The sequence below is a fragment of the Oncorhynchus masou genome, chromosome 6 (genome assembly GCF_036934945.1).
Source record: "Oncorhynchus masou masou isolate Uvic2021 chromosome 6, UVic_Omas_1.1, whole genome shotgun sequence".
NCBI lineage: Eukaryota > Metazoa > Chordata > Actinopteri > Salmoniformes > Salmonidae > Oncorhynchus > Oncorhynchus masou.
The window spans coordinates 16,599,332-16,620,406 of record NC_088217.1 but is presented as its reverse complement, the minus strand read 5'-3'; the positions used below and the strand labels follow the sequence as shown (position 1 = coordinate 16,620,406).

Here is a 21,075-nt window from a genome sequence, read left to right as displayed (position 1 = left end):
CGTCTCTCTCTCCGTCTCTCTCTCCGTCTCTCTCTCTCTCTCTCTCTCTCTGTCTGTCTCTGTCTCTGTCTCTCGCTCTCTCCCAGTCATTCTGACAGATGAGGAGGTGCAGCGGAAGAAAGATCTGATCCAACGGAGGAAGGATGAGGAGGCGCAGCGGGAGGCGCAGAGGGAGGCGCAGCGACCCCGGCTGAGCGAGGACCAGAGCCAGGTCATCGCCACACTGGTGGAGGCACACCACAAGACCTACGATGACTCCTACTCCGACTTCAACCGATTCAGGGTACGTTACACAAGTTTCCACTCAGTAACACCGGTCTCCACTCCATTACACCAGATTCAACTCTATAATACCAGTGTTCACTCCATAACACCAACCTCCAATTTGTAACACCAGTCTCCACTCCGATACACCAGTATTCACTGTGTAACACCAGTCTCCATTCCGATACACCAGTATTCACTCCGTAACATCAACCTCTAATTTCTAACACCAGTCTCTACTCCATTACACCAGTATTCACTGTGTGACACCAGTCTCTACTCCGTTACACCAGTATTCACTGTGTAACACCAGTCTCCACCCTGTAACACCAGTCTCCACTCCGTTACACCAGTATTCACTGTTTAACACCAGTCTCCACTCCGTTACACCAATATTCACTGTGTAACACCAGTCTCTACTTCGTTACACCAGTATTCACTGTGTAACACCAGTCTCCACCCTGTAACACCAGCCTCCACTCCGTTACACCAGTATTCACTGTGTAACACCAGTCTCTACTCCGTTACACCAGTATTCACTGTGTAACACCAGTCTCCACCCTGTAACACCAGCCTCCACTCCGTTACACCAGTATTCACTGTTTATCACCAGTCTCCACTCCGTTACACCAATATTCACTGTGTAACACCAGTCTCTACTTCGTTACACCAGTATTCACTGTGTAACACCAGTCTCCACCCTGTAACACCAGCCTCCACTCCGTTACACCAGTATTCACTGTGTAACACCAGTCTCCACCCTGTAACACCAGCCTCCACTCCGTTACACCAGTATTCACTGTGTAACACCAGTCTCTACTCCGTTACACCAGTCTCCACCCTGTAACACCAGTCTCCACCCTGTAACACCAGTCTCCACCCTGTAACACCAGCCTCCACTCCGTTACACCAGTATTCACTGTGTAACACCAGTCTCTACTCTGTTACACCAGTATTCACTGTGTAACACCAGTCTCTACTCCGTTACACCAGTATTCACTGTGTAACACCAGTCTCCACCCTGTAACACCAGCCTCCACTCCGTTACACCAGTATTCACTGTGTAACACCAGTCTCCACTCCGTTACACCAATATTCACTGTGTAACAACACCAGTATTCACTGTGTAACACCAGTCTCCACCCTGTAACACCAGCCTCCACTCCGTTACACCAGTATTCACTGTGTAACACCAGTCTCTACTTCGTTACACCAGTATTCACTGTGTAACACCAGTCTCCACCCTGTAACACCAGCCTCCACTCCGTTACACCAGTATTCACTGTGTAACACCAGTCTCTACTCCGTTACACCAGTCTCCACCCTGTAACACCAGTCTCCACCCTGTAACACCAGCCTCCACTCCGTTACACCAGTATTCACTGTGTAACACCAGTCTCCACTCCGTTACACCAATATTCACTGTGTAACACCAGTCTCTACTCCGTTACACCAGTCTCCACCCTGTAACACCAGTCTCCACCCTGTAACACCAGCCTCCACTCCGTTACACCAGTATTCACTGTGTAACACCAGTCTCCACTCCGTTACACCAATATTCACTGTGTAACACCAGTCTCTACTTCGTTACACCAGTATTCACTGTGTAACACCAGTCTCCACCCTGTAACACCAGCCTCCACTCCGTTACACCAGTATTCACTGTGTAACACCAGTCTCCACCCTGTAACACCAGCCTCCACTCCGTTACACCAGTATTCACTGTGTAACACCAGTCTCTACTCCGTTACACCAGTCTCCACCCTGTAACACCAGTCTCCACCCTGTAACACCAGCCTCCACTCCGTTACACCAGTATTCACTGTGTAACACCAGTCTCCACTCCGTTACACCAATATTCACTGTGTAACACCAGTCTCTACTTCGTTACACCAGTATTCACTGTGTAACACCAGTCTCCACCCTGTAACACCAGCCTCCACTCCGTTACACCAGTATTCACTATGTAACACCAGTCTCCACCCTGTAACACCAGCCTCCACTCCGTTACACCAGTATTCACTGTGTAACACCAGTCTCCACTCCGTTACACCAGTATTCACTGTGTAACACCAGTCTCTACTCTGTTACACCAGTATTCACTGTGTAACACCAGTCTCCACCCTGTAACACCAGTGCCAAGCTCGTAACATACTCCACTCAATCCAACTGGGCCCAGGCATCATTTCAACTAGTTACAATTTAGACTGGATTGCGTTGTCACCTAACGTGTGTGCACTTTGTCCAACGGGATATCTGAACTTGAAGTTAAAGTATGTACTGTACATAAAGTTAGATTTCAGTTTATTGTTCTAGAACAGGAACATCTTAGCACACCTCATACATTACATACACAAACCACAAGGAAAACACAGCAGTAAACAAACAATAGTAAGAGTCAGACATGAATAGTTCCCCACACCGACACCTAAAGGAGGACAGTTGTTCCTAATGGTGATAGGCCCTGATGTGACACTCCTCCCAAAGTGTGAAGCACTGGATTTAATTGTCCGATGGTAATGATGTAGACTATATTGAGTTCACGTGGTCCTGTCTGGCTCAGTAGATATAGCACGGCACTTGCAACACCAGGATTCTTTTTGTAGGGGTTGATACAATTTTCATTAGGGCAAATCAAGTCTGACATTTCAAGCTTCAGAAGCCTTTTTAGTACTCAAATACACTATAAGTTTGCATTTCCGCTGTGCAGGAAATTCTTACCAACAAACAAATTAAGATCCCACATCTGTAAATGGCATATATTACTATATATATTATATTACATGTGTGTTTTCCTTTAGCCTCCGGTCCGTGAAGGCCCAGTGACACGCAGTGCAAGCAGAGCTGCTTCTCTCCACTCTCTGTCTGATGCCTCATCTGACTCCTTCAGCCACTCTCCAGGTAAACCACACTCACAAGTGAAACCCACGTCAGTGTGCTGCTAACAGCTCCTCATCCTCCAATGTCCCTGTCCCCTTACTAGGCTCGAAACCAGTGGTCCTCTGATCGCAAACACAGGTGACCGCCCTCCTTGACAACATACCAATAGTTGTTTTATAGGAAAGGATCCAATTCGATAGCGCCATTTCAAGCTAGCTATGGAGTGAGTTTTATGGCACATTCTTACCTCTGTTACACACGTACACACACTCAGACAGACAGAAAAATGTGCAAAATGTGAGAAATTAAGAATCGACGGGTAAAGCTGACACACATAGAGGGGATGAAGGAGATCTCACAGAGAGGGGATGAAGGAGATCTCACAGAGAGGGGATGAAGGAGATCTCACAGAGAGGGGATGAAGGAGATCTCACAGAGGGGGGATGAAGGAGATCTCACAGAGGGGGGGATGAAGGAGATCTCACAGAGGGGGGATGAAGGAGATCTCACAGAGGGGGGATGAAGGAGATCTCACAGAGGGGGGGGGATGAAGGAGGTCTCACAGAGGGGGATGAAGGAGATCTCACAGAGGGGGATGAAGGAGATCTCACAGAGGGGTGATGAAGGAGATCTCACGGAGAGGGGATGAAGGAGATCTCACAGAGGGGGGATGAAGGAGATCTCACAGAGGGGGGATGAAGGAGATCTCACAGAGAGGGGATGAAGGAGAACTCACAGAGATGGGATGAAGGAGATCTCACAGAGGGGGTATGAAGGAGATCTCACAGAGGGGGATAAAGGAGATCTCACAGACAGGGGGATGAAGGAGATCTCACAGAGGGGGATGAAGTAGATATCACAGAGGGGGATGAAGGAGTAGATATCACAGAGGGGGATGAAGGAGATATCACAGAGGGGGATGAAGGAGATCTCACAGAGAGGGGGGGGGGGGGTGAAGGAGATCTCACAGAGGGGGGTGAAGGAGATCTCAGGGGGAGAAGGGGAGGGGGATGAAGGAGATCTCACAGAGGGGGGATGAAGGAGATCTCACAGAGGGGGATGAAGGAGATCTCACAGAGGGGATGGAGGAGATCTCACAGAGGGGGGTGAAGGAGATCTCACAGAGGGGGATGAAGGAATTCTCACAGAGGGGGATGAAGGAGATCTCACAGAGGGGGATGAAGGAGATCTCACAGAGAGGGGATGAAGGAGATCTCACAGAGGGGGGATGAAGGAGATCTCACAGAGGAGGGATGAAGGAGATCTCACAGAGGGGGGATGAAGGAGATCTCACAGAGAGGGGATGAAGGAGTTCTCACAGAGGGGGGATGAAGGAGATCTCACAGAGGGGGGATGAAGGAGATCTCACAGAGGGGGGATGAAGGAGATCTCACAGAGGGGTGATGAAGGAGATCTCACGGAGAGGGGATGAAGGAGATCTCACAGAGGGGGGATGAAGGAGATATCACAGAGAGGGGATGAAGGAGAACTCACAGAGAGGGGATGAAGGAGAACTCACAGAGATGGGATGAAGGAGATCTCACAGAGGGGGGATGAAGTAGATATCACAGAGGGGGGATGAAGTAGATATCACAGAGGGGGATGAAGGAGATATCACAGAGGGGGATGAAGGAGATCTCACAGATGAAGGGGGGGGTGAAGGAGATCTCACAGAGGGGGTGAAGGAGATCTCACAGAGGGGGTGAAGGAGATCTCACAGAGGGGGATGAAGGAGATCTCACAGAGGGGGATGAAGGAGATCTCACAGAGGGGATGGAGGAGATCTCACAGAGGGGGGTGAAGGAGTTCTCACAGAGGGGGTGAAGGAGATCTCACAGAGGGGGTGAAGGAGATCTCACAGAGGGGGGTGAAGGAGATCTCACAGAGGGGGGGGGGTGAAGGAGATCTCACAGAGGGGGGGGGGTGAATGAGATCTCACAGGGGGGGGGGGATGAAGGAGATCTCACAGAGGGGGATGAAGGAGATCTCACAGAGGGGGGATGAAGGAGATCTCACAGAGTTGGGATGAAGGAGATCTCACAGAGAGGGGATGAAGGAGATCTCACAGAGGGGGATGAAGGAGATCTCACAGAGGAGGGATGAAGGAGATCTTACAGAGGGGGGATGAAGGAGATCTCACAGAGTGGGGATGAAAGAGATCTCACAGAGAGGGGATGAAGGAGTTCTCACAGAGGGGGGATGAAGGAGTTCTCACAGAGGGGGGGGATGAAGGAGATCTCACAGAGGGGATGATGAAGGAGGAGATCTCACAGAGGGGGATGAAGGAGATCTCACAGAGGGGGTATGAAGGAGATCTCACAGAGGGGGGATGAATCCATCTCACAGAGAAGGGTTGAAGGAGATCACACAGAGGGGGATGAATGAGATCTCACAGAGGGGGGATGAAGGAGATCTCACAGAGGGGGGATGAAGGAGATCTCACAGAGGGGGGATGAAGGAGATCTCACAGAGAGGGGATGAAGGAGATCTCACAGAGGGGGGATGAAGGAGATCCCATAGAGAGGGGATGAAGGAGATCTCATAGAGAGGAGAGAGGATGAAGGATATATTACAGAGAGGGTATGAAGGAGATCTCACAGAGAGGAGAGGGGATGAAGGAGATCTCACAGAGAGGAGAGTGGATGAAGGAGATCTCACACTTATTGGTGTTATTTGCCATCAGTGACTGCTTCCTGTGTACTCGTATGTGTGATTGTGTGTGTGTGTATCAATCCTTCATGCTGTTTTACTCAGAATTCCCAGAGGTTTCTCTGGACCCCCTGCAGACCTTTCAGACCACTGTCTGCCAGGAGTTAACAAGAGATCATTAAGACAACCAGTCATAATGGGGCCAACACACAGAGAGGCACGGCCCTCCCAGCCTGCGTCATGTCTCTCTATCATTCTTTCTTTCTCTCCCTCTCTTTCTCTCTCACTATTTATTTCTCTCTCTCATCTAAGTTGTTTTCGACGGTCATCGTGATCTATTCCTCCATGAACAAACCTTGCTCATTCATTAGATTTAAGTGTGTGTGTGTGTGTGTGTGTGTGTGTGTGTGTGTGGTTTACCACATGTAAGTTTGTCTCTGACCGAAAGGGATGTCTTTCTTGTGTTTTCATGTTTTCACTCCCTAGCCTTCTGTCTCTCCATGTTTTCACTCCCTAGCCTTCTCTCTCCATGTTTTCACTCGCTAGCCTTCTCTGTCTCTTCATGTTTTCACTCCCTAGCCTTCTCTGTCTCTCCATGTTTTCACTCGCGAGCCTTCTCTGTCTCTCCATGTTTTCACTCGCTAGCCTTCTCTGTCTCTCCATGTTTTCACTCCCTAGCCTTTTCTCTCTCTCTCCATGTTTTCACTCCCTAGCCTTTTCTATGTCCATGTTTTCACTCCCTAGCCTTCTCTGTCTCTCCATGTTTTCACTCCCTAGCCTTCTCTCTCTCTCCATGTTTTCACTCCCTAGCCTTCTCTGTCTCTCCATGTTTTCACTCCCTAGCCTTCTCTCTCTCTCCATGTTTTCACTCCCTTGCCTTCTCTGTCTCTCCATGTTTTCACTCCCTAGCCTTTTCTCTCTCCATGTTTTCCCTCCCTAGCCCTTTCTCTCTCCATGTTTTCACTCCCGAGCCTTCTCTCTCTCCATGTTTTCATTCCCTAGCCTTCTCTCTCTCTCCATGTTTTCACTCCCTCGCCTTCTCTCTCTCTCTCCATGTTTTCACTCCCTAGCTTTCTCTGTCTCTCCATGTTTTCACTCCCTAGCCTTCTCTCTCTCTCCATGTTTTCACTCCCTCGCCTTCTCTCTCTCTCTCCATGTTTTCACTCCCTCGCCTTCTCTCTCTCTCTCCATGTTTTCACTCCCTAGCCTTCTCTCTCTCTCCATGTTTTCACTCCCTCGCCTTCTCTCTCTCTCCATGTTTTCACTCCCTCGCCTTCTCTCTCTCTCTCCATGTTTTCACTCCCTCACCTTCTCTCTCTCTCTCCATGTTTTCACTCCCTAGCCTTCTCTCTCTCTCTCCATGTTTTCACTCCCTGGCCTTCTCTCTCTCTCTCCATGTTTTCACTCCCTAGCCTTCTCTCTCTCTCCCCATGTTTTCACTCCCTAGCCTTCTCTCTCTCTCTCTCTCCATGTTTTCACTCCCTAGCCTTCTCTCTCTCTCCCCATGTTTTCACTCCCTAGCCTTCTCTCTCTCTCTCTCCATGTTTTCACTCCCTATCCTTCTCTGTCTCTCCATGTTTTCACTCCCTCGCCTTCTCTCTCCATGTTTTCACTCCCTAGCCTTCTCTCTCTCTCTCCATGTTTTCACTCCCTAGCTTTTTCTCTCTCCATGTTTTCACTCCCTAGCCTTTTCTCTCTCCATGTTTTCACTCCCAAGCCTTTTCTGTCTCTCCATGTTTTCACTCCCTAGCCTTCTCTCTCTCTCCCCATGTTTTCACTCCCGAGCCTTCTCTCTCTCTCCATGTTTTCACTCCCGAGCCTTCTCTCTCTCCATGTTTTCACTCCCGAGCCTTCTCTCTGTCTCTCCATGTTTTCACTCCCTAGCCTTCTCTCTGTCTCTCCATGTTTTCACTCCCTCGCCTTCTCTCTCTCTCTCCATGTTTTCACTCCCTAGCCTTCTCTCTCTCTCTCCATGTTTTCACTCCCTAGCCTCCTCTCTCTCTCTCTCTCCATGTTTTCACTCCCTAGCCTTCTCTCTCTCTCTCCATGTTTCACTCCCTCGCCTTCTCTGTCTCTCCATGTTTTCACTCCCTCGCCTTCTCTCTCTCTCTCCATGTTTTCACTCCCTAGCTTTTTCTCTCTCCATGTTTTCACTCCCTAGTCTCTTCTCTCTCCATGTTTTCACTCCCTAGCCTTTTCTCTCTCCATGTTGTCACTCCCTAGCCACTTTCTCTCTCCATGTTTTCACTCCCTAGCCTTTTCTCTCTCCATGTTTTCACTCCCGAGCCTTCTCTCTCTCTCCATGTTTTCACTCCCTAGCCTTCTCTCTCTCTCTCCATGTTTTCACTCCCTAGCCTTCTCTCTCTCTCTCCATGTTTTCACTCCCTCGCCTTCTCTCTCTCTCTCTCCATGTTTTCACTCCCTCGCCTTCTCTCTCTCTCCCCATGTTTTCACTCCCTAGCCTTCTCTCTCTCTCTCCATGTTTTCACTCCCTGGCCTTCTCTGTCCGTGTTCCATTCACTTTCCCCTTTTTCAGAAGAATCAATCAGTTGTTTTTCTCCTATGAGTTTCTAACTCTCTCCCTCTCTCCTGCCCCCCCTCCCTCCCTCCCTCCCTCCCTCCCTCCCTCCCTCCCTCCCTCCCTCCCTCCCTCCCTCCCTCCCTCCCTCCCTCCTCCCTCCCTCCCTCCCTCCCTCCCTCCCTCCCTCCCTCCCTCCCTCCCTCCCTCCATCCATATAGAGTCTGTGGACACTAAGCTGATGAACTTCAGTAACCTGCTGATGATGTACCAGGACCAGGATGGCAGCCCGGACTCTAACGACGATGACGGCTCCAAGCTCTCCATGTTGCCCCACCTGGCCGACCTGGTCAGCTACAGCATCCAGAAGGTCATTGGTTTCGCTAAGATGATCCCCGGTTTCAGGTGAGTGTGTGTGGGTTAATGGGTGGTTTGTGTGGATGGGTGGGGTGAGGAGGGTAAAGGGTGTATGTGTGTGTTTAGTTAAAGTATGTGATTTTTTAAATGTGTTGAACTGAATTTACAGCACATTTAAATACCAAAAATGTGTGCATGCGTGTGTGTGTGTATGTTTGTGTGTTTGTGTGGGCCTGCATGTGTGTGTGTGTGTTTGTGCGGGCCTGCGTATGTGTGTGTTTGTGCGGGCCTGCATGTGTGTGTGTGTGTTTGTGCGGGCCTGCATGTGTGTGTGTGTGTGTGTGTTTGTGGGGGCCTGCGTGTGTGTTTATGCGTGCCTGCATGTGTGTGTGTGTGTTTGTGCCTGCATGCGTGTGTGTGTGTGTGTGTGTGTGTGTGTGTGTGTGTGTGTGTGTGTGTGTGTGTGTGTGTGTGTGTGTGTGTGTGTGTGTGTGTGTGTGTGTGTGTGTGTGTGTGTGTGTGTGTGTGTGTGTGTGTATGAAGTTTCCCTGAATTACAGGATTTCCAATAATGGATTCATGAAGTCTATTTGTCACGAATATAAACAAGGCCTTATTTGTGGGTTTACTCGTTTAAAACTAGAAGTGCCGAGGCAGACATTCTGACTGCATTTGGAGGTTCAAATTGAAATATCTCAGCAATTTTTTAAGTCATGCCCCCTCCGTTCTTGACTTTTCCTGAATAAGTCTATTTAAACAGAGGTATGCTGTTAGACATTCAGTATCACAAATAGAATTTGTGTTACAGTTGAAGTCGGAAGTTTACATGCACTTAGGTTGGAGTCATTAAAACTTGTTTTTCAACCACTCCACCAATTTCTTGTTAACAAACTATAGTTTTGGCAAGTCGGTTAGGACATCTACTTTGTACATGACACAAGTAATTTAGTGTATATACACTAAGTTGATTGTGCCTTTAAACAGCTTGGAAAATTCCAGAAAATGATGTCATGACTTTAGAAGCTCCTGATAGGCTAATTGACATCATTTGAGTCAATTGTAGGTGTACATGTTGATGTATTTCAAGGCCTACCTTCAAACTCAGTGCCTCTTTGCTTGACATCATGGGGAAATCAAAGGATATCAGCCAAGGCCCCAGAAAAGAAATGTAAACCTCCACAAGTCTGGTTCATCCTTGGGAGCAATTTCCAAACGCCTGAAGGTACCACGTTCATCTGTACAAACAATAGTACGCAAGTATAAACACCATGGGTCCACGCAGCCATCATACCGCTCAGGAGATGTGTTCTGTCTCCTAGAGATGAACATATTTTGGCGTGAAAAGTGCAAATCAATCTCTGAAGAACAACAAAGGACCTTGTGAAGATGCTGGAGGAAACGGGTACAAAAGTATCTATATCCACAGTAAAACGAGTCCTATATTGACATAAACTGAAAGGCTGCTCAGCAAGGAAGAAGCCACTGCTCCAAAACCGCCATAAAAAGCCAGACTACGGTTTGCAACTGCACATGGTGACAAAGATCATACTTTTTGGAGAAAAGTCCTCTGGTCTGATGAAACAAAAAAATAACTGTTTGGCAATAATGACGATCATTATGTTTGAAGGAAGAAGGGGGAGACTTGCAAGCCGAAGACACCATCCCAACCGTGAACCACGTGGGTGGCAGCATCATGTTGTGGGGGTGCTTTGCTGTAGGAGGGACTGGTGCACTTCACAAAATAGATGGCATCATGAGGGAGGAAAATTATGTGGATATATTGAAGGAACTTCTCAAGACATCAGTCAGGAAGTTAAATCTTGGTTGCAAATGGGTCTTGCAAATGGACACTGACCTAAGGCATACTTCCAAAGTTTGGGCCCAAATTGGTTTAAGGACGTCAAAGTCAAGGTATTGGAGCAGCCATCACAAAGCCCTGACCTCAATTCTTTAGAAATTCTGTGGTTAGATCTGAAAAAGCCTGTTCGAGCAAGGAGGCCTACAAACCTGACTCAGTTACACCAGCTCTGTCAGGAGGAATGGGCCAAAATTCACCCAACTTATTGTGGGAAGCTTGTGGAAGGCTACCCGAAACATTTGACCTAAGTTAAAACATTTAAAGGCAATGCTACCAAATACTAATTTGTGTATGTATGTAAGTGTATGTAAACTTCTGACCCACTGGGAATGTGATGAAAGAAATACAAGCTGAAATAAGTCATTCTCTCTACTATTCTATTCTATTCTACTATTTCACATTCTTAAAATCAAGTGGTGATCCTATCTGACCTAAGATGGGACATTTTTAAGAGGATTAAATGTCAGGAATTGTGAAAAAAATGAGTTTAAATGTATTTGACTAAACTTCCGACTTCAACTGTATATGCAGATTTAGGAGGATGTGTCATTTTTTTCTCAATGCTCCAAAAAGTGACCTTTTCAAATAATCCTGCAGAGTCACATGCAGGTACGATGTTTTGATTTCTATATAGTTTCAGAAAGAGCAGATTCTGAGGTCTCCAAAACTCTTTCCTTTACCAAATAACTTTCAAAGTACACTTTTTCCAAGAATAGCCTTTGCACATGGCAGAATAACCTGAGCACACGGCGGCAGATGGATTACAGTAACGTACACTAATGAAAATGCTATTGTGTTCTTTGAAATACATTTATGTTGCAGTCAAAATGGCTGCTCATTAATGGAGTACAGGAGGCCCAGCAGTTTAAGGGTTAAGAGTCTGAGTGTTCCTTCACAGAAGGACAAGTGTGCCTACACATGCAATTATTTTTGTTATCTTTTGTTATCATCAGAAGATATGTCATAAAGATTGATGTTTGACAGAGTAAAGTGGCTAAGTTAGGTCGAGGATACGGTCAGGCATTGTTAGTAATGTTCATGTAGGTCTTCTGATTGAAGAAGAGCATTGAGGCTTGTCAGTGCTGCACAATTATATAGCCATTATATAGTAATTGCTTCTCTCAGAATAAATATACATAATGAATGTCTTACTACAACTGATTCTTCAGTTGTATTACTTCATTGTTTATGTTTTTGCTGTCTTTGTCGTGCTTCAAAATATGTTTAAAACTAGTCCTTGCATCCATAGCTACGTTTATGCATTTGAGAGTGGTTATGTTTCTCCAGTACCAAGTGGCAGAGGCAGTCTGTCGCAATTAAAGCTTGTGCCTTTAACATCACACCGAATATGTGATTGGTTGATGAGGTCAAAGGTTATCATCGTATGCCATTATAGATTTACGTTTACCCTGAAGTAATACAACAAAATGTTTCAATTCAATGTAGTCAAAACAACTATTTTATCCCTTGAGGGGCTATAATATCTCTTCAGAAGGGAAGGCCACTGAAGGGAAGGCCACTGAAGGGAAGGCCACTGAAGGGAAGGCCACAGAAGGGAAGGCCACAGAAGGGAAGGCCACAGAAGGGAAGGCCACAGAAGGGAAGGCCACAGAAGGGAAGGCCACAGAAGGGAAGGCCACAGAAGGGAAGGCCACAGAAGGGAAGGCCACTGAAGGGAAGGCCACTGAAGGGAAGGCCACTGAAGGGAAGGCCACTGAAGGGAAGGCCACTGAACACACCACATCAGCCGTAACCAGTATGACATGTAAATCCTGCCGTGGGGATATGACAGAGTTTCTTGGAAACTCTTAACTCTTGCCATGCTGGATATGTCATAGGTTTCTTGGAAACTCGTAACTTTTGCCATGCTGGATATGTCATAGGTTTCTTGGAAACTCGTAACTTTTGCCATGCTGGATATGTCAAGGTTTCTTGAAAGGTAACTTTTGCCATGCTGGATATGTCATAGGTTTCTTGGAAATCAACTTTTGCCATGCTGGATATGTCATAGGTTTCTTGGAAACTCGTAACTTTTGCCATGCTGGATATGTCATAGGTTTCTTGGAAACTCGTAACTTTTGCCATGCTGGATATGTCATAGGTTTCTTGGAAACTCGTAACTTTTGCCATGCTGGATATGTCATAGGTTTCTTGGAAACTCGTAACTTTTGCCATGCTGGATATGTCATAGGTTTCTTGGAAACTCGTAACTTTTGCCATGCTGGATATGTCATAGGTTTCTTGGAAACTCGTAACTTTTGCCATGCTGGATATGTCATAGGTTTCTTGGAAATTCGTAACTTTTGCCATGCTGGATATGTCATAGGTTTCTTGGAAACTCGTAACTTTTGCCATGCTGGATATGTCATAGGTTTCTTGGAAACTCGTAACTTTTGCCATGCTGGATATGTCATAGGTTTCTTGGAAACTCGTAACTTTTGCCATGCTGAATATGTCATAGGTTTCTTGGAAACTCGTAACTTTTGCCATGCTGGATATGTCATAGGTTTCTTGGAAACTCGTAACTTTTGCCATGCTGGATATGTCATAGGTTTCTTGGAAATTCGTAACTTTTGCCATGCTGGATATGTCATAGGTTTCTTGGAAACTCGTAACTTTTGCCATGCTGGATATGCCATAGGTTTCTTGGAAACTCGTAACTTTTGCCATGCTGGATATGCCATAGGTTTCTTGGGAAACTTCTTTGATTGCTTTCTTTTGCCCCACGACGTAAGGGCTCTGTTGTTGTACAGTGTTTATGCTTGTGGAGTTTGTCAACGGGCGCCATCACTCAGTCTCACAGAAGCCAGGGATAGGGCACGTCCAGACTAGCTATGGCTTGTCTTTCCAGACTATCACCATTCCCTTCTCTCCTCTTTCTTGGGATGATGATGATGGATGCTACCGGATTAACTCTGGAGTTTTTACACATGTATGATCTGATATCTAAACTTTGAAACCACCCAAAGTGTATGTGTGGTGTGCTTGTGTGTGTGCATAATATTGTATGTTTGTGTGAGGGTGTACAGTCGTGGCCAAAAGTTTTGAGAATGACACAAATATACATTTTCACAAAGTCTGCTGCTTCAGTGTCTTTAGACATTTTTGTCAGATGTTACTATGGAATACTGAAGTATAATTACAAGCATTTCATAAGTGTCATAATCAATGCTTGGAGTTTGTCAGAATTTGTGTGTTTTTGTTTGTCTACCCGCCTTTAGAGGATTGACCACAAGTTCTCAATGGGATGAAGGTTTGGGGAGTTTCCTGACCATGGACCCAAAATATCGATGTTTTGTTCCCCGAGCCACTTAGTTATCACTTTTGCCTTATGGCAAGGTGCTCCATCATGCTGGAAAAGGCATTGTTCATCACCAAACTGTTCCTGGATGGTTGGGAGAAGTTGCGCTCGGAGGATGTGTTTGTACCATTCTTTATTCATGGCTGTGTTCTTAGGCAAACTTGTGAGTGAGCCCACTCCCTTGGCTGAGAAGCAACCCCACACATGAATGGTTTCAGGATGCTTTACTGTTGGCATGACACAGGACTGATGGTAGCGCTCACCTTGTCTTCTCCGGACACGCTTTTTTCCAGATGCCCCAAACAATCGGAAAGGGGATTCATCAGAGAAAATGACTTTACCCCAGTCCTCAGCAGTCCAATCCTTGTACCTTTTGCAGAATATCAGTCTGTCCCGGATGTTTTTCCTGGAGAGAAGTGGCGTCTTTGCTGCCCTTCTTGACACCAGGCCATCCTCCAAAAGTCTTCGCCTCACAGTGCGTGCAGATGCACTCACACCTGCCTACTTCCATTCCTGAGCAAGCTCTGTACTGGTGGTGCCCCGATCCCGCAGCTGAATCAACTTTAGGAGACGTTGTGAAGCCTTCTTCACAACAATTGAACCGCTCTCCTTGAAGTTCTTGATGATCCCATAAAGGGTTGATTTAGGTGCAATCTTATTGGCAGCAGTATCCTTGCCTGTGAAGCTCTTTTTGTGCAAAGCAATGATGACGGCACGTGTTTCAGGTAACCTTGCAGGTAACCATGAAGAACAATGATTCCAAGCACCACCCTCCTTTTGAAGCTACCAGTCTGTTATTAGAACTCAATCAGTATGACAGAGTGATCTCCAGCCTCGTCTTCGTCAACACTCACGTCTGTGTTAACGAGAGAATCACTGACATGATGTCAGCTGGTCCTTTTGTGGCAGGGCTGAAATGCAGTGGAAATGTTTTTTGGGGATTCAGTTCATTTGCATGGCAAAGAGGGACTTTGCAATTCATTGCAATTCATCTGATCACTCTTCATAACATTCTGGAGTATATGCAAATTGCCATCATACAAACTGAGGCAGCAGACTTTGTGAAAATTAATATTTGTGTCATTCTCAAAACTTTTGGCCATGACTGTACATGCGTGAGATACAGTGCCTTATAAAGCCCAGACAACTATTTATCTCGGTTGCACAACACAAGTGCTCAAACCAATCGACATGCACTCAGTATCCAGTTTATAAGGTACAACCATCTAGTAGCAGGTCGGACCCCCTTTGCCTTCAGAACAACCTGAATTCTTTGTGGCATGGATTCTACAAGGTGTGGCATTCAAACATTGCTCATTTGGGATCAAGGGACCTAACGTGTGCCAGGAACACACTCCCCACACCATTACGCCACCACCAGCTTGACAACAGGCAGGATAGCGTCATGGACTCATGCTGCTTGCCCCAAATCCTGACTCTGCCATCAGCATGACGCAACAGGTACCGGGATTCGTCGGACAATGTGTTTCCCCTCCTCAATGTGCCCACTGGAGCCGCTTCTTCTTGTTTTTAGCTGATAGGAATTGAACCAGGTGTGGTCGTCTGCTGCAATAGCCCATCCCTGACAATGACCGACGAGTTGTGTGTTCCGAGATGCAATTCTGCACACCATTTTTGTACTGCGCCTGTATTTTGTGGCCCACCTGTTAGCTTGCACGATTCTTGCCATTCTCCTTCGACCGCTTTCATCAACTAACTGTTTTCGCCCCTAGGACTGCCGCTGACTGGATGTTTTTTGTTTGTCGCACCATTATCGGTAAATCCTAGACACCGTTGTGTGTGAAAATCCCAGCAGGCTCGACATTTCTAAGATACTGGAACAGGGGCGCTTGGCACCTACGATCATACCACACTCAAAGTTGCTTAGGTCACTAGTTTTGCCCATTCTAACGTTCAATCAAACAGTAACTGAACAGTCTCCTAAATTAAAAAATCTACAACCCCATCCTTTAAACCTTTGTCTGATCATAACCGGACCGTAAGCCCACTGTTTATGGCCACTGTCAAACGGGATTTCTTTCTTTTCATAGGGGCCATCTTTCTGGGCCACGTTCATTAAGTACCAAACAGAAGAAACGGACTGAAACAGGGAGGGGGACAACCTGAACTTGTCCAATGAGAAACATTTGTTTAGCTTTGTTTGCTACGGTGTACACTAATGAATACACCCCTGGCTGTAATCCTTCCAGGGAGCTGACGGCTGAGGACCAGATCGCCCTGCTCAAGTCAAGCGCCATCGAGGTGATCATGCTGCGCTCAAACCAGTCCTTCAACCTAGAGGATATGTCCTGGAGCTGTGGTGGGCCCGACTTCAAGTACTGCGTCAACGACGTCACTAAAGGTAAGACTGAGGCAGGCTAACACACACACCCTTTCCAACCATCAATGTTTCTGAAGGTGAGTGGAAAAGGATAACACATACAGGTGCATACACACAACACACACAGATACACCTTTTCCAACGAGGAGTACGTACTCTAAAACGCTAAGACACTTGAGCAGCAGAGCCAGTCGGACCCATCCACAGACCCCCAAGGCTTTCATTTGCTTTTCAAACAAGCCCAGGGTATTTTTACAGATCAACCAAAGAATATCACTCCTGACCTAGACTCTCTCACAAAGCATCTAGTGCAGCGTTCCCCAATCTCAGTCCCGGGGACCCCAAAGTGTGTGAGTTTTGTTTTTTGCCCTAACACTTCACAGTTGATTCAAATGATCAAAGCTTGATGATTAGTTGATTATGTGAAATCATTATTAATTATTATAATTTTATAATATTTTGGTATTTGTTTCATTAGTCCATTGTTGATATATTCCCAAAATGTTTTGCATGTCAGCAAACAAGTTTTCATGATATATAACTTTCAGAATAAAGAAATACAGCCACTGCATTTTGCATCATATGATGCAAAAACACTCCAATCTCTTTCATAAGTTCTTTAAACAATAACAGCTAAATTACAACATTTTAGAAAATGTATATATAGGGTTTTGGAAAAAAACTCTTCATATAGAGATGATCAATAGTTACCAATTAAACAATTGATAACACACAAGCATACCTTTTGGTTGTGAAGTTAGCAGCCTCCTTTCTAGTTTCTGGATCATAACAAATTGTAAAAAGGTGTTTATGATCCAGAAATTACAAACAGGAGGCCTGTTTCTTTATCTATCAATTAACACCTAACTAAAGTGAACTATATGTTTCCATCCATAACGCTATATAATGTATGATTTACTGTTAATACATTTCTCATCTCATGAAACCACACAAATGCTTAGTTAGGGAAACCATATACCAACAGTGATTAATTAGCTGGGCCCTTGTTATATTCACATTCGCATTACAGTCATTTAGCATGCCCTCTTATCCAGAGAGACTTACAGGAGCAATTAGGGTTACTGACCCAATCTCTTAACCACCAGCCTACCTGCCATCATCTAGGAGGGCTGATTTAGGATCAGTTATATCAGCTGATAACAATCACTGTTAGCTTAAAATAATCACAGTTCGCTGATAGCAATCACTGTTAGCTGATAACAATCACTGTTAGCTTAAAATAATCACAGTTCGCTGATAGCAATCACTGTTAGCTGATAACAATCACTGTTAGCTTAAAATGATCACTGTTAGCTGATAACAATCACTGTTAGCTGATAACAATCACTGTTAGCTTAAAATAATCACAGTTTGCTGATAACAATCACTCTTAGCTGATAACAATCACTCTTAGCTGATAACAATCACTCTTAGCTGATAACAATCACTGTTAGCTTAAAATAATCACTGTTAGCTTAAAATAATCACTGTTAGCTTAAAATAATCACTGTTAGCTTAAAATAATCACTGTTAGCTGATAACAATCACTGTTAGCTGATAACAATCACTGATAGCTGATAACAATCACTGTTCATATACATAGACATATGATGTATCACACACATGGTATACAGTGCCTTCAGAAAGTATTCAGATCCCTTGACTTTTTCCACATGTTGTTACGTTACAGCCTTATTCTAAAATGGATTAAATCGTTTTTTCATTCATCAATCTACACACAATACCCGACAATGACAAAGCAAAAACAAGTTTTTAGAATTTTTGTTCAAATTTATGAACCCCCCGCAATATCACATTTACATAAGTATTCAGACCCTTTACTCAGTACTTTCTTGAAGCACCTTTGGCAGCGATTACAGACTAGTCTTCTTGGGTATGACGCTACAAGTTTGGACACCTGTATTTGGGGAGTTGCTCCCATTCTTCTCTGCAGATCCTCTCAAGCTCTGTCAGGTTGGATGGGGAACGTTGATGCACAGCTATTTTGAGGTCTCTCCAGAGATGATCGGGTTCAAGTCCGGGCTCTGGCTGGCCCACTCAAGGACATTCAGAGGCTTTTCCTGAAGCCACTCCTCCTTTGTCTTGGCTGTGTGCTTAGGTTCGTTGTCCTGTTGGAAGGTGAACCTTTGCCCCAGTCTGAGGTCCTGAGCGCTCTGGAGCAGGATCTCTCTGTACTTTGCTCCATTAATCTTTGTCTCAATCCTGACTAGTCTCCCAGTCCCTCCCACTGAAAAACATCCCCACTGCATGATGCTGCCACCACCATGTTTCACAGTAGAGATGGTGCCAAGTTTCCTCCAGACGTGACGCTTGGCATTCAGGCCAGAGAATCTTGTATCTCATGGTCTGAGGTGCCTTTTGGCAAATTCCAAGCGGGCTGTCTTGAGCTTTTTACTGAGCAATGGCTTCCGTCTGACCACTCTACCATAAAAGCCTGATTGGTGGAGTGCTGCAGAGATTGTTTTTCATCTGGAAGGTTCTCCCATCTCCACAGAGGAACTCTGGAGCTCTGTTAGAGTGACCATCGGGTTCTTGTTCACCTCACTGACCAAGGCCCTTCTCCCCTGATTGCTCAGTTTGGCCGGGCGGCCAGCTCTAGGAAGAGTCTTGGTGGTTCCAAACTTCTTTCCATTTAAGAATGTGGGAGGCCACTGTGTTCTTGGGGACCTTCAATGCTGCAGAAATGTTTTTCTGTCTCGGAGCTCTACTGACAATTCCTTGGAAATCATGGCTTGGTTTGTACTCTGTCAACTGTGGGACCTTATATAGACAGGTGTGTGCCTTTCCAAATCATGTCCAATCAATTGAATTTACCAGAGATGGACTCCAATCAAGTTGTAGAAACATTTCAAGGATGATCAATGGAAACAAGGATGCACCTGAGCTCAATTTCGAGTCTCATGGCAAAGGGTCTGAATACTTATGTAAATAAGGTATATCTATAAACCTTTTTCCCGCTTTGCCATCATGGGGTGTTGTGTATAAATGCAATTTTAGAATAAGGCTGTAACGTAACAAAATGTGGAAAAAGTCAAGGGGTCTGAATTCTTTCTGAAGGCACTGTACAGTACATAGTATAATATGAATACATGTCTTATCTCGTGAAACCACACATCCTTAGGTTTCGGCAAGTATATATAGATATATTGTGATTGCTATCTGATCTGATCAACGTGTATTTGTGTGTGTATGTATGGGTTGCCTCCTGCAGCGGGCCACACTCTGGAGCTGCTGGAGCCCCTGGTTAAATTCCAGGTGGGACTTAAGAAACTCAACCTCCATGAGGAGGAACATGTGCTACTCATGGCCATCTGCCTCCTCTCCCCAGGTACACGTGTGTGTGTGTGTGTGTGTGTGTGTGTGTGTGTGTGTGTGTGTGTGTGTGTGTGTGTGTGTGTGTGTGTGTGTGTGTGTCATGAATTGTTTATGTGAGGATCAGTTCTCTTGTGGTGGACTATTAAAATGTGTGTGAGTGGTCTTGTGTGTCTGTACTGAAGTCGACACACTCCAGTCTCAGTGGCTGCTTACGCATGTGTGTGTGAGTGTGTATCATGTCCATTTATTTTCGTCAGTGGGGTTGATGATAACGTGTGCGTATACATGCATGGCGTGCCTGTGTTTGTACATGACATGGTATGAATCGATTTTGAACATTTGTGTGTATGTAGATTTCCCATTTATCGTTGGCTAAAATCTACATTCAAGTATGGCATGCCTGTTTTTGTACGTGACATAATATTAGCCTAATTGATGTATTTTGTCATGAAACCACACATATGCTTAGTTTTAGGTATAAGGATAACACACACTTTTTCTCATGGCTATGGGCTTTAAAGTCTTACCAGCCATGTTTACTCCCTTCCTTCAAATGTAAACACTGTCTTGTCAAGTCTTACCAGCCATGTCTACTCCCTTCCTTCAAATGTAAACACTGTCTTGTCAAGTCTACTCCCTTCCTTCAAATGTAAACACTGTCTTGTCAAGTCTTACCAGCCATGTCTACTCCCTTCCTTCAAATGTAAACACTGTCTTGTCAAGTCTTACCAGCCACGTCTACTCCCTTCCTTCAAATGTAAACACTGTCTTGTCAAGTCTTACCAGCCATGTCTACTCCCTTCCTTCAAATGTAAACACTGTCTTGTCAAGTCTTACCAGCCATGTCTACTCCCTTCCTTCAAATGTAAACACTGTCTTGTCAAGTCTTACCAGCCATGTCTACTCCCTTCCTTCAAATGTAAACACTGTCTTGTCAAGTCTTACCAGCCATGTCTACTCCCTTCCTTCAAATGTAAACACTGTCTTGTCTAGTCTTACCAGCCATGTCTACTCCCTTCCTTCAAATGTAAACACTGTCTTGTCAAGTCTTACCAGCCATGTCTACTCCCTTCCTTCAAATGTAAACACTGTCTTGTATGGTGCTGGAGATGATGAATATGACGTTCAAAAGGGATGAAGTGTCCCTTTGAAGTCTTACCGCCTATGTCCTCCCTCCATTCACATAATAGACACTGTGGTGCTGGAGATGAGACATAAAGTTTTAACATCTGTGTCTCCCTCCCTGCAGACCGTCCTGGCGTGCAGGACCACGGGCGCATCGAGGCACTGCAGGACCGTCTGTCGGAGACGCTGCAGGCCTACATCCGGCTGCACCACCCGGGCGGCCGCCTGGTGTACGCTAGGATGATCCAGAAGCTGGCGGACCTGCGCAGCCTGAACGAGGAGCACTCCAAGCAGTACCGCTCGCTGTCCTTCCAGCCAGAGCACAGCATGCAGCTCACCCCGCTGGTGCTGGAGGTGTTCGGCAGCGAGGTCTCCTAAATTAACACATTTTGGTGATCTTTGACCTTTCATGGAGGTGGAGAGGTGGACGAAAGGTCATAGGAGGGG

The 21,075-nt window shown here is 45.7% G+C and overlaps 1 protein-coding gene across 4 annotated transcripts in view; it reads left to right on the top strand.

Annotated features, from left to right (window-relative positions):
• The window catches only part of LOC135541423 (vitamin D3 receptor B-like), a 118,989-nt gene that overhangs the window by 86,587 nt on the left and 11,327 nt on the right, over nucleotides 1-21,075 (top strand). For 3 of the 4 annotated variants that reach the window (XM_064967660.1, XM_064967663.1, XM_064967661.1), the window contains exons 5-10: nucleotides 87-283; nucleotides 3,066-3,165; nucleotides 8,533-8,716; nucleotides 16,037-16,188; nucleotides 19,400-19,516; nucleotides 20,753-20,997. In XM_064967660.1, coding sequence (XP_064823732.1) covers nucleotides 87-283; nucleotides 3,066-3,165; nucleotides 8,533-8,716; nucleotides 16,037-16,188; nucleotides 19,400-19,516; nucleotides 20,753-20,997 — 995 coding nt within the window. Of the gene's footprint in view, nucleotides 1-86; nucleotides 284-3,065; nucleotides 3,166-8,532; nucleotides 8,717-16,036; nucleotides 16,189-19,399; nucleotides 19,517-20,752; nucleotides 21,007-21,075 lie in introns of those variants that run through there. The other variant, XM_064967664.1, reaches the window with a different exon arrangement.